Genomic DNA, 13284 nt, shown 5'->3' with positions numbered 1-13284 from the left:
GGGATCCTGTCCCTGGGAACACACTTTCTCACACTCGCATTGCATTTCTCCTGTCAAAGGGGAGTGACCCACTCACCAGATTATACAAACCCATGCCGAGACTCCGAATACTGATTTCTGGACCCTGGTGCTCCTTGTCCCAGTGGATCTCTGGGGCCACACATGCAGGCCTGCCACAGTGCATGTCCAGTTTAACTGCCCACCGTAAATTCTGTGCTGAATCTAAAGTCAGTTAGTCTGATGTTCATCTCTTCATCTGACAGGATTTTCTCAGCATCAAGGTCTCTGTGGGTGGTCCCCTTAATGTGGTAGTATTTTACAGGATCTGTAGAAGTTTATCTCTTCTCTTTTGCCCATTTTTCCAAGGGTAACCAAATAGTCCTGCATTTTACTGCCTTTCTCATATTCCATTACTAAATAGAACGTTTTCTCAGTTTCAAAGACTTCAAGCAGTGGCACTATATTTGGATGCTTTAAAACCTTTATTATTTTTACTTTTCTGTGCAGCTTCTGGAGTCTTAATGTACCCACGGGAGTTTTGTCAGCTCTTCTTATGGCAGCCTCCGCACCTGTGACAAGTCTGGTTAATGTCTTTTGCATAGTTCCCCTCGAGGACTGTTTTCAACACTCTGTATTTTCCTATTTGAATTTCTTCTTCTGTACAGGAAATCAGAGATCTTCTAAGGGCCTCAGACTGTCCTGTTCTGAAGGTGTCTTCCTGTAGCATGCTTCCACGTGAGGGGTGGGACACATTGTCAGCTTCTGGGTCATTATCTCCAATGTCTAGCTGGTTGTCTTCTTTAGATGTTTTAAGAGAATAAAGATAAGCATCTAACTGTACTATAAGATTGTCTCCCTAGTGTAAGAACTCAAAAGAAGGAATAAAAATTGAAAGGTATATCACAGTTAAATGGAAAGTGAGAATTTAAGGTTTAAACAATGAAGAGAGAGAAAGGAGAAAAGGTAGGAAACAAGGCAGGGGCAAAACCATACATTTATTTAAACAAGATGGTTAAGGCAATGGTCCTGAGAATCTCTATCAGGTTTTTGAAGACAGCATATAATAGGCAGACTTCTCACCCTGACTAACTCTATATGTGGATACCTGTGAACGAAGCAATACACTGGGGACAGCAATGTGTAATACTAAAACCACGCTTGAAATACCTGTCATTTTGGTCATTTTAATGGATACTGCTTCTAAGGTCACGTCAATTTTGCTATACTCTCTTGAAAGAAATTTTTTTAAAAAGGTAATAAGAGAAAACAAGAGACAAGAAAAAAAAAGTCCTGCTACAACATTGTACATGGTTTGATTTCTTAATTGTTTTTTCCAGAATTCAGTGGTGTTTTTATTCTTTGACTTTCATTTATTTATTTTTTAAAAATTTTATTGAGAAACAAATAGCAATGAGACAGTTTCAAAATTGATCAGTAGGACAGTTTCAATAATAAATACATTGCACATTGTTGTCTCAGTGGTTATTCATTGTACAAGATGCAGACATGACATCCTGTCCACAAACACCATTAGAACAAATCTTCTTATTCATTGAATCATTTCTTAATTTCTGTGTGAAAATTTATAATTGCTTTTTTTTTTTACATTCTATAGAGATTGAAAGTTTAGAATATCCATGGTTGCTGGAAAATAGTAATTTCTTGTTATGTCTAAGGTGATTGATATTCAGACAGATAGTGATGTTTCCTCTGTTACAGGGTAATAATATCATTAAGATTCTCTTCTGGATATTTAACAACTAAACTTTGCAGACCAAAAATTAGAGAATTAGAGGGGCTACAAGGATAAACAATATTTTTGCCCTAGCCCTTCAAGGTCAGTGAGGACTCAGGACATAAGAGAACCCCTGCTGTGACATCTGGTAACTCAGTGGTGTCTCAAATTTTCTGATCATGGAGATTATGGGTCCGCAGAGGAAAGTGATCAATGATGTATAGTGTGCCTAAGGAGAGTCACCTAGAGAGAAAAATTTCTCTCAGGCTTTCACAGAGAGCAAATTGGTCAAGCAATGGCTGTGATTAATCCAGATGACTGACACTGAAAAAAGATCTACAAACTGCTGTACATGGTTCCAGTGTAAATCCTGAGGGGATCTGGCTGACCTTGTCAGATACAAAAGTTAGATTTTTAATTATATAGGTTTTTTTTTTTTTTTTTTTTTTTTTTTTTTTTTGTACTAGGGATTGAATTCAGGACCATGTGCTTGCCAGGCAAGTGCTTATTCTATGGAGCTATCTCCCCAGCCCAGTTATATAGGTCTTGCTTTAACTTAGTCTTAACCATCCAGCAGAAAAGTATAGCCACGAGGTATAAAAAGTAAAGTCATATTAATAGGTTGAGCTGTAAAAGGCTCAAATCAACAATTTCTGACAATTGCCAGTTCTGCTGATAACCCACTACTATTATGGTCTATTGCACTATATTGGGTTATTTTGTTGCATTCAAGTAGCTATAATCTTTAGACTGGTTTCAAGTATGAAAAGGTCCTTTAAAGACTTCTCTAAATACAGCTTCTCTAACTGCAGTGGAACACCCATCTCTGAAAAAACAACATGAAAAAGGGGGATATGTTGGGAGCCAAGAAGCTAGGAAAGCAATCAAATACATGAAGGTGGGACTTGGCCCAGCGCCTAAAGCAAACAAGCCACCTCACTCCTGAGATGTACATCCTGTTTGGTTAAGGTTAGCTATCAGTTGCTAGGCAACCTAGTATCGTGCATTACTAGCTTCACAAAAGTGTAAACAAAGGACAGTTTTGTTGTGAAAAAAAGGGGAAAAAATATATACACACACACACACACACAAGAGTTAGGATAGATATACACTACTTTCTCTTAGTTCACTGAGAATAAAAGTTTGTACTAATATTGTTTAGACAAGATATCATGTTTGCATCTTGTCCTCTGAATTACTACTATGAAGACAACAATATGTAATGTATTAATTATTGTAAACGTCCTACTAACCTGTATTGAAACTGTTTCATTGCTATTCTTTTTTCTCATTAAAATGAATAAAAATTTAAAAAATAAAACACTTTCTTTAAAAAAATAAATGTACTACAAGTAGCAAAATAAATGGCCAATAAATAATAAGTATAATAAACTAATAAACAAATACAGTAAATAAATAATATACACAACAAACTAATAAATATAATAAACTGATAGCATAGATAATAAAAAGAAAAAACTAATAAACATCTTAGTTTAATAAATATCTTAGTAACTGGAAGGGTTAGGATGGGAAAGGTGGGGAAAGGTAAAAAAGAGGAGGAGAGGGGAGGGAAGGGAAGGGAAGCAATGAGAAGACAAGGAAAGGATTGGACATAGAAAGGGGAAGGTAGGCCCAAAAATAACCACAAAAGCCTTCTATAGGAAAAGATGCTTGCTCAGTGTAAATTATCCATCTGAGTGTAAACTGAAGTGTTGAAGGCACATGAGTTGCCTCCTTATTTTTAGGATGCTCGTTCTAGAATCTACCATTGCTAATGCCATCCTCAGGGTACTGGCACAATAGAGAGATGAGGGGGTGATGGAAAGTGAAAGATTAGGGAAGAAGAGGTAGAAAAAATAAGAAGTGTATTACACATGTACCAACTCTCTATGACTAAGGATATCAATTTGTACTTATAATACGTATCAGCAAAACCAAGAATTTTTAAAGAATGATGATATAAAAATCCCAGGATCAAAACCTTTGGCTTCAATTGAAACAATTTTCCTAATAAATTGCTATGAGAGTTTTTGGCACTTAAGGATACAATAGTGCATTAGACAGATTTCTTGGGTTGCAAGTAATACAAAACACTCAGGTTAATTAAATCATGGAAGAGAATTGATTGCCAGAGATCACCCAATTCAAAACCAAAGAAAGAACTTTGAAAATAAAAGGCACTTAGGTAGCACCGAGGATCTTTATAGTAGCAACTTAGTTCAGTCTCTTTGAAATACCAATGGACTGAATAACATATCATGTTTTATTTCCCTTACATTATTTTTTAGGATATCATGGGCTCAGCATTCTGAAGTGGCCACTCCTTGGTTGGGAGAAAATGGGGTACTCTTGATAACACAAGGAAGAAATACATGATATAGAACAAAGATAATTCCTAAGGTAGGAGAGAGCTACTGTCACTAGGCCAGGTGTATTCTCAGCAGATGTCAATTACAAAAACATAGGCTGGAAGATGTTTATTTGGAGTCTGTATGTTGATTATACCTTGGGAAAAGCGTTCTGAGGTTGGAATAATTGAAGTCAGGTTAATGCATTTAATACAGAATAAGTAACATTTAAAGGAGGAAAAAAAAGACTCAGGCATGAGGACCAACACTAGTAATTGTAAAGAGACACAAGAAAAGGCTTTAAGGTTAAAGCTAGATTCTTAAAGATATGTGTTTTGTGAAAGAAATATGTAAGTAGTGCTGGGAAGTTAGGCTCGGGAAGTTTGAGGAAGAACTGGCTGAGGAATGACTTCTTTAGTTCAGTAGAACTTATAAACTCTTGGACTTTATTGCCAGCAGTGTATAGAAGAGGGATTGACTTGTAGAGGCAGAAATGGGAAAAACACTAGAGAGGTGAGTGGAGGATGTAGACTAGAACAGGGCAAGCACTCAGCAAAAAGTCAGAACCGACACTGAGATTTCAAGCAAGAAGAAATTTGGAGAGGAAGCGATGAGGTTGGGACACAAGGAAGATCACTCGACCCTGGAGGCATTGGTGGGTGAAATGACTGAGAGAATAAAGGAAAAGAGGGTCAAAGAGAAAGTGTAAGTGAAGACTTACATTCATAGGAATGAAGGCAAGAGGCAAATGTCTCACTCCATTTTGCACTACTCTAAAGAAGTGCCTTAGCCCGCATAATTTATAAAGAGCAGGCCTGGAGGCTGACAGCTCCATATCAAGGGGGCTAGCAGGTTTGGTATCTGGCAAGAGGCCAGCCTGTTTCCAAGATGGTACTTTGAGCACTGTGTCCTCCAGAGGAGTGGAATGCTCTGTCTTTACCTGACAGGAAAGTGAGAGAGCTGTGAGAACTGACTCTGAATTTTTACTAAGGCACTAAGCCCAACTGAGGTGGAGCCCTTAAAGCCCAATCACCTCTTAAAAGGCCCACTTTTCAATATTATTACATTAGCCATTGAATTTCAGTTTTATTTTTTATTTTTATTTTTTAAATGTTAAAGCAGAAATTTATTAAAATCCATTTATACAGTATTTTACACACCTCCTCCCCAGTGCAGAGTCCTCCACATTCAGGCAATCAACTCTGTTCCTAGAGCTGCTTCATAAGAAAAGGGGATTTCTCTGCTTTCCCCAAGAAGATATTTCTGTTTATATTCCTGAAAATGCTGCATTTAATCACCCCACCTTCATAAGAACAATCCCTTTGTGAACTTAAAACCTTGCAGAGAGTGAAGAGATAAGCACAGGACCTTCTTCCAAATGCAGTGCCTCATGACAGAGGTATAGTGCAAGAGCTGCATTGAATGGCCACCTCTTCCGAGGTGCACAGGTGCCAGTGGGCAGGCTGTGGGAAGAGCAAGCCCCAGCTGCTGAATGTGGCCAGCTGGGACTGCCTGGTCTCCAGGGCCTCTTCCTACTCTTCAGCCTCAGAGGCAGTCATGGCTCCTAAAGGTTCAGGCTCAGGAAGGGCATCGGTCACTTTACTGGGTGCTTTGCCTAAGGCTCCTACTGTAATTTCAAAGAGGATTTTGTCAATTTCTGTCTCAGCTTCTTCTTCTATTTCTTCTTGATCATCCATGCTTTCGAAAGTGTCCTCTAACATCTCTTCTATGGTCCCAGCCTTCATCATCTCTTTGGACAGCTCCTGCATGGTGGCCTGGATTTCTAGGATCGTTACCAGACTCTGCATGGCCTTCATCACATCTATGCTCTTCTGCAGAGACCTGGCCACTCACAGGACCGCAAGCTGGTTCTTCATCCTATGAGCACGGAGTTCATGTGCGCTTTGGATGCACACAGCTTGCTCACGGCCTTCTTCGACCTGACCATCTCCTTGGCCAGCACCACACACACGTCCTTCTGGCCCTTCTTGGCAGCGTCTTTCACAGACCATTTCACTTTCTCTTCTTCTCTTTGGATATCTCTCATTTGTCTGTCAATAGCTCTCATTTCTTTTCTTATCTTCAGTGACCATTCATTGACCAGCTCTTTGGGTGGTTTCTCCTGGGTTTTTTTCAAACAGCCCCATGGCGAACTGAACTTGTCTTGCCCCTTCCGGCTTTCCGTTCCCTGCACCCAGGATGGTCATGGGCAGCCATTTGGGCAGGGCTGGCAGAGAAGATTCAATGAGTTTTAGAAGGGAGAAACATACAAACCAACACTAAAGGAAGAACATGCTACTTGTCATCCAGGGAGATGTCATTTCTAGGCTTACTGCTCTTTAGAGTGCAGATGATTCAGATTGGTGGTGGCGGCAAGCGATTGTGACAGTGCACATCTTCCTGGGTTCTTGAACCTTGGCTTTTCACAAAATCTTAGAAGAGTAGCTATCTTAATCTAATTGTTCACCAGTTTTGGGATCTTCCTTGCAATCAGTGATTATTCATTGACTGAATAAGCCTTCACTACTTCCGAAGGCAGTTCACTCATTTCAATATTCTAAGGATGTGTTTCTAAAATCAGAGGAGCAAAAGCATATACAATATTTGAGAGAGAAATAATTAGCTATGCTAAACATAGACTATCCTACACAAATGCTTTACATAAGAATGACTATCTGAATATTGAAAGTTCATTTGTTTAATCATTAAACCATGAACCAGGGGCCAGGGAGATAGCTCAGTAGAATAAGCGCTTGCCTGGCAATCACAAGGGTCTGAGTTCAATCCCTGGTTCCGCAAAAAAAACCAAACAAAAACCAAAAAAACCCCAACTTAAGCCATGAACCATAGAAATGGATGACATATTAAATATAATTCAGTTTAGTTTTTAACTTGATTTTTAGCAATACATTTTCTTAGAACTGTAGGTGGAAAATTTGCAATATATACCAGTTCTTAAAGTGAATCTTTGACCAGTACAATTGTTCTTGGGATCACGCTGATAGCTAAATTGTACTGAAGAGCCAGGGGGCCATTATCTTTATATCATCTTTTATAAGACTCACTTAAAAATGAGCATAATGAGCTTCATAGTTTATAGATGTAGAAACAAAAGCTGTATAGAGGTGAGCATATTAGTCAAGTTCACATAGTGAGTAAATGTTAGATCCAGACTTTAAGCTTGGGTTAAGGAACTCAGAGTTCATGGGTGGGATGTTAATCTACCCCTATCTGTTGGGGAGTAAAGGGATCAATGGCCAGGAAATCAGGATGAGACAGTGGGTGCTTGTGTCTTTGCTAAGGAGAAACGTGGCTCTGAATGTGGCTCTGAATGAATGAATGAATGAATGAATGAATGAATGCATTTGTCATGAAGCCTGAAGAATAAACAGAAGTTCGAGGGTTTTTTTTTTTTATTTTGTTTTTTTTTTTGTATTTTTAGGGAAGGGTCTACAGGGTGTTCAGGATCTCACTATTAGATTGGATTTGTAGTGATCCACCTGTTTACAGCCTCCCAAGAGCTGGGATTATAGGTGGGCGCCACCATGCCCAGTCTCAATTGCTGTCTCAGCGCACCCTGGGGGTGTAACCGGCTCAGCAGGCTCAGGGATCAAACCCCTGGCCCCTGGGCCTGCTTGCAGGTGCTTTAATCTGCTGAGCTATTTGGCCAGCCCTAGAAGTTTGAGCTTTAAAAAATCAAGTGACAGTGAGCAAGAGAATGGGAAAAGCACATCAGTAACACATTCGTACACATGGAGCTCTGTGGAGGAGATGTGGCAGATTACAACTGGTTGTTCACATCTTCTCTCCTGATGGTTCTCCGTATCATTGCCACTCCCAGGGTGGGCGGAGCCAGCCACAATACCAAAAATGTTCATTAAACATGACAGGAGTTCAGAAGAGAGACAGAGGTTGGAAGTTTATCCCTCAGAGTTTTCTGCATTAGAAATGATATTTTCATACTTAGGAAAAGATGAGATAACTAGGGAAGTATGTAGAATTAAAAGAGATGAGAGGAAAGAATGTGACCCTAGGAAAAGAAAGGCACAAGAAATAAGAAAAAGATTAAGAGGAAAGCATCAGAGGAAGAAAGAAAGCTGGCAAAAGGAAGTTCAGAACGGTGATAGACGGAAACGTTCTAGAACATACAAACAGGCCAACGGTCTCATATGCTGTACAGGAGGCACGAGCAATCGATTATGGGTTTAACAGCAAACAAATGAACTTGTCCAGAGAGACTTCAGAGAGAGGCGAGGGATAAAGGATGCTGAATGTTTGGTGCCCTGTACAGTAAGTGCTTGACATTTATTGGAATGAATGAATCTGAGATGCTGAAATAGAGATGAATTGGTTGTAGATGAAAGAGGAGAAAAACAGCTGAAAGAAAGAGAAGATCAAAGGAGTTTGGGAGTGGGTGGAAGCAGTGAAGTGGTTTTAGCTCCTTCCCTCCCTACACTGGCAGCTGGGATGGGGCTCCTACGGAGCCTGTGGCACCCACCCCATCGTGGCCAGAGCTGCTCTGAGCCCCACTCCCCAGCTCCGGGACTGTCTCCACTATAGCCCAGCATGGTCTGGGTTACAGGGACACAGGTAAGTTGCTAACACTTCCCAGAACTTATAATTTTTTTTATTTAAGAAGGAGGATGGTGGTGGACAGAGAGTACTGGGCACAAAAGTAGGCCGTCAGTCAGTATGAAACAGGATCCTGGACTGCGGACTTGGGCACAGGTGCTACAGACAAAGTTAACAGCATCTGTTCTGAGGTGCTGTCCATTTTTCATAAGCTTGCAATACTTTACAATAGATTTGTTCCCCACATTACCTAATCCTGCACAAACATGCTGACTCCTTTATGGATATACTGGAGAGGGGTGGAAAGTAGAGGTGGTGGTGAGGGAAGAGAGAAGAGATGCCGACTAATGCTTCCAGACAACTGAATTTGCTGCTTTTACCCTTACAGCCAGGGTGGGGACCAAACACTTCACTGTTCTTCCACACCAAAACGCTTTTTTTCTTGTTTTTGACTTCATGGTCTCTGTTTCAGCTGGTGTTGAGGTGAATTGGCCTGCCATGGACTCCTGATAAACTGGCTTAGGGATGACTCAGGCCAAAAGCCCAATATTTACTAAGTGAGGCATCTCTCTCTCTATATATTTTATTTTATTTTATTTTATTTTATTTTATTTTATTTTATTTTATTTTATTGAAGGGTCTACAGGGTGTTCAGGGCCTCACTACTAGGTTGGGCTTGTAATGATTCTCCTGTTTACAACCTCCCAAGTGCTGGGATTATAGGCATGCACCACCACACCCAGTCTCAATCACCATCTCAGCGAGCTCCGGGGGCAGGGCCAGCACAACAGGCCTGGGGGATCGAACCCTTGGCTCTTGCGCCTGCTTACAGGTGTTGTAATCTGCTCAGCTATTTGGCCAGCCTGCATCTCTGTCTAAATGCACATTGTAATACAGTATTAAAGAGATACACTATTTTAAGTCAGCTGCCATTCAAGCCTCACCGGTTCTGTTTGACTGAGGTATGTTTTGGGGTGAAAAGGTTCGGAATGAATGCGAAATTTTGGTTAGTTGAAGCCAGCAAGGAAAAATAGGGCTCTTGGCCAAGTTACATGTCCAAAAGCCCATTTTAGGATTACTAGAATATAAAAGTTCTTTATAAAAGATCGTTAAACTCCTGTCTTATATGTGTCTGCCAAATACTGAAAGAGGGTAGACTCTTTCTAACTGTATTATGAAGCAGCTTATGATGAAAAATAGTTGGAACCTCCATTAATATCAAATAATCAATTTATTAAAAAATAAAAAAGGTCAGCCTTTGGCCCTTCTCCCTGACGTGGGTCCCTGTCTGTGGATGAATGCATGACATTGGTGTCCTCTTAAGATGTCACTGAAGCACATAAAAAAGCTGCCAACAACTTGCTATTTTTTCTGCCAAACCACCATTCTAACTTGCCTGCTTTCATCTCCTCAAGTAAATATAGTATCATCAAAACATTATGTTAGAAATGATTATTAGAAAGTTTGCAGGAAAAATACAGTATTATGAGAATATTTCAGAATACTTCTTTCATCCTTAATAATTCCTGATTATTAAAAACCATATTTCTTCCCATTGGATAATGGCTTCACTAGAGAACATGAAAGTCAAGTCTAGAAGCATCAAAGTGACTACACCTACGGACATGTTAGGTTCTAGAAAGGACTCTGGAAGGTGGACACTTGCAAAGTGGATATCCAGTAAGATAGAACCAGGTTTGTGTCTGGAGAGACAAACTTTCAGGGTCACTTGTGCTAAGTCCCCTCATTCTTCCTTAGACATTGGCATGGATAATTTAGTCTGCCCTCTTGACTGGGCCACAGAATGCCCAGATATTTGTTTAAATGTTGTTCTAGGGATTCTATGAGGTTCCTGGATGCAGATGATGTTTAAATTGGTAGGTGCAGCAAAGAAGATCACCTTTCTGAGCTTGGTGGTCCTCATGCAATCAGCTGAAGGTCTGAATAAAATGAAAGAGAGAATCCTCTCCCTGCCTGTCTTTGAGCTGGTACATTAGTCTCCTTCTACCTTCAAATTCAGATTGGGATTGGAATTTACGCAGTGACTCTCCTGGTTGTCAGGCTTTCAGAATGAGGGTCTTGGGACTTCTTAGCCTGTGTAATTACCTGAACCAATTTACTGGTGGTAAATCTCTCTCTCTCTCTCTCTCTCTCTCTCTATATATATATATATATATATATATATATATATATATATATATTTCTCTGGAGCATCTTGACTAAAACAGGCCTTTTGTCATTCTTTTCTGGTTGTACTGGGAAAATGCAGTACAAGATGAAAATCCTGGCAAAGTCCTGATGTTTTCCAACTGCTTAATGATCCACCGTTTCACTCTCGGTGGAGTCCAATCTCATACATGGAATGGGAGCTTTGCTCCTGTCATCCAAATGGTTAATATGGCGGGGTCGGTTATTGCGTGGTTGCATGAGTATCTTCTCCTTTCAATCTTTTTTGGGTTGTTTAATGGAAAAAGTTCCTTTATGAGGATTTCCTTGTTTGGAAAAAACAAAAATACAGAGCAAATGAAAAACAAATTGTTCTTTAAAGTGACTTCCAATTCTGGACCCCAACTGACCATCCCAAATCATTAGGACCTTTAACACTGATACAGGGCTGGGCGTAGTGGTGTGCACCTATAATCCCAACTCATGGGAGGTTGTAGACAGGCGGATCACTAGAGTCCAGGCTAGTGGTGAGACCCTGAACACCCTGTAGACCCTTCCCTAAAATACAAAAGAATAAAATAAATTAAAACAACAAAAAAAACACTGATACATCCAGATGCTCGCCTGCCAGCAGGTTATTTTAATCCCTCACTGTTTTGTGGTTTAACAGTCATGGACTCACTGTTTGGTGGGCTTTCAAAAAATATTAATCTAAATTATTGCTGATTTTTTGCTATATCCTGGGATTTTTGCAGTACTGTACAGTATACATACATTGTTAAAATTACATAGGTTTATGAGTTTAGAAAATGCATAGGATCAATGGAAGTATTTTTAAAAGCATGGGAAAGGGTTATAAGAGTGTGGGAAGGAAAAAAAAGAGTGTGGGAGTGTGGGAAGGGTTTATAAAGCATCTATCTATCTATCTATCTATCTATCTATCTATCTATATATATATAAAATCATCATCATCACTACTTCACTGACTTTCACTTATTGTGGGGGTGTCTAGAATGTAACCTTCGCGATAAGGGAGGGACCCCTGTAAGTAGTTACCTAGGGGAAGGGCACGATGGAATACAGCAAGGACGGAGAGTGGAAGCAGCTCACACTGCTCTTTTTCTTTCTTTCTGGTCTGGGTTAGGTGTAAGAATGAAGTAGAAGATTTTACCTGGATGATTTTTGGATACCCATACTGGGGGTCAGCATCAAAATGTGCCTGACCTCAAAAGGTCAGTTCCAGTTCCTACGCTGTCACTATTTAGGGGACAGGTATGTTAACAGGTTTGCTAAAACAGCAACTGGAACTTCGGCACATTCACACAGAGATAAGGGAGAGGTTGTGTGGGTCTTAAAAAAAGGCTACATTTTAAAAATGTTTATTGAAAACATATTTGGGACATAGAAAATATTTCCATGATAGTTCCAAGTAAATATTTAAACAATGATTAGATTGACACAAAATGCTGCAGAAGAAATTAAAATGACACACAGGAGGTGCTGGCAGTTGGCTCACTTTACCTGTAGACTCATTTAGTTTAGTTTTTTTTTTTTTTTTTTTTTTTTTTGTACCAGGGATCAAACTCAGGACCTTGTTCTTTCCATGCAGGTGCTTAAGCCACTGAGCTATCTCCCTGGGGTCCCTCAGCTGTAAACTGTAATTGTCATAAAGCCATGAGGTGCTGGGCCCAGATGGAAGATTTTCAATCTGTATGTCAGGATGAACTGCTGTATGCAGAGGTTAGCATAGGTCTCGTTTGTTCAAGGTCCTAATCTCTGTTTCAACTAAAAAACTCCATCTTGATCTATTTCATATATATATATATATATGAGGCTTTCATGCAATATTGCATTTGAAGAGAAGTTTCTATAGCTAAAAATAACAGCAACTTTTTACTACTTAATCTCTGACTCACCTTTCCCTTATAATATTTTACGTAATTACTTCAGTGGTCTCCACCAAGACAATAATAACCTCTAATCTGTCCCTGTGTGGGAAGGCAGTTAAACATAGGTCCCTATGTTTTTGTTTATCTGTAGGGCACCTGTACACATGCTGTTTTGTTTACTCACCATTGCAATTTTTACCACTTTGTTTTGTTGCTGTTTTTGTCTTTAAATTTATATATTTGATACAGGGTCTCACTATGCAGCTTGGACTTGTAGTGATCTTCCTGTTTTCAGCTTCCTCCCCAGCGCTGGGATTACAGGTGTGCACCATCATGCCTGATCATTGTGGCGACTCAGCACACCTGAGGGTGGGGCGGGCGCTGCCTTTGGTGCCGGGATCGAACCCCGGTCTATGCACTTGCCTAAGCAGGTGCTTAGCCCACTGAACTATCTCGCTGGCTCACCATTACATTTTTTATAATTTCTGTATTATACAAATGACTAAACTGATCATAAATTTTCTATATTTTCTTAAATGCTCAGTTTTTTTTTTTTTTTTTTTTTTTTTTT

At 39.8% G+C, this 13284-nt stretch overlaps 2 protein-coding genes across 2 annotated transcripts in view; both read right to left on the bottom strand.

The window, feature by feature from the left end:
- The window catches only part of Kcnk13 (potassium two pore domain channel subfamily K member 13), a 183975-nt gene that overhangs the window by 18912 nt on the left and 151779 nt on the right, over positions 1 to 13284 (bottom strand). The gene's annotated exons all lie outside the window — the stretch shown is intronic.
- LOC105742734 (charged multivesicular body protein 3-like) lies at positions 5619 to 6154 on the bottom strand. Its single transcript, XM_023719663.1, has 2 exons — positions 6017 to 6154; positions 5619 to 5897 (listed from the first exon to the last, which is right to left on the bottom strand). Exons 1-2 carry the CDS (start codon positions 6152 to 6154, stop codon positions 5619 to 5621), a joined length of 417 nt encoding a protein of 138 aa, XP_023575431.1.

Source organism: Octodon degus, unplaced genomic scaffold, assembly GCF_000260255.1.
Source record: "Octodon degus isolate 3935 unplaced genomic scaffold, OctDeg1.0 scaffold00070, whole genome shotgun sequence".
Lineage (NCBI taxonomy): Eukaryota > Metazoa > Chordata > Mammalia > Rodentia > Octodontidae > Octodon > Octodon degus.
Note: the sequence above shows the minus strand (reverse complement) of the source record. Positions and strands in the feature narration are given on the sequence as shown.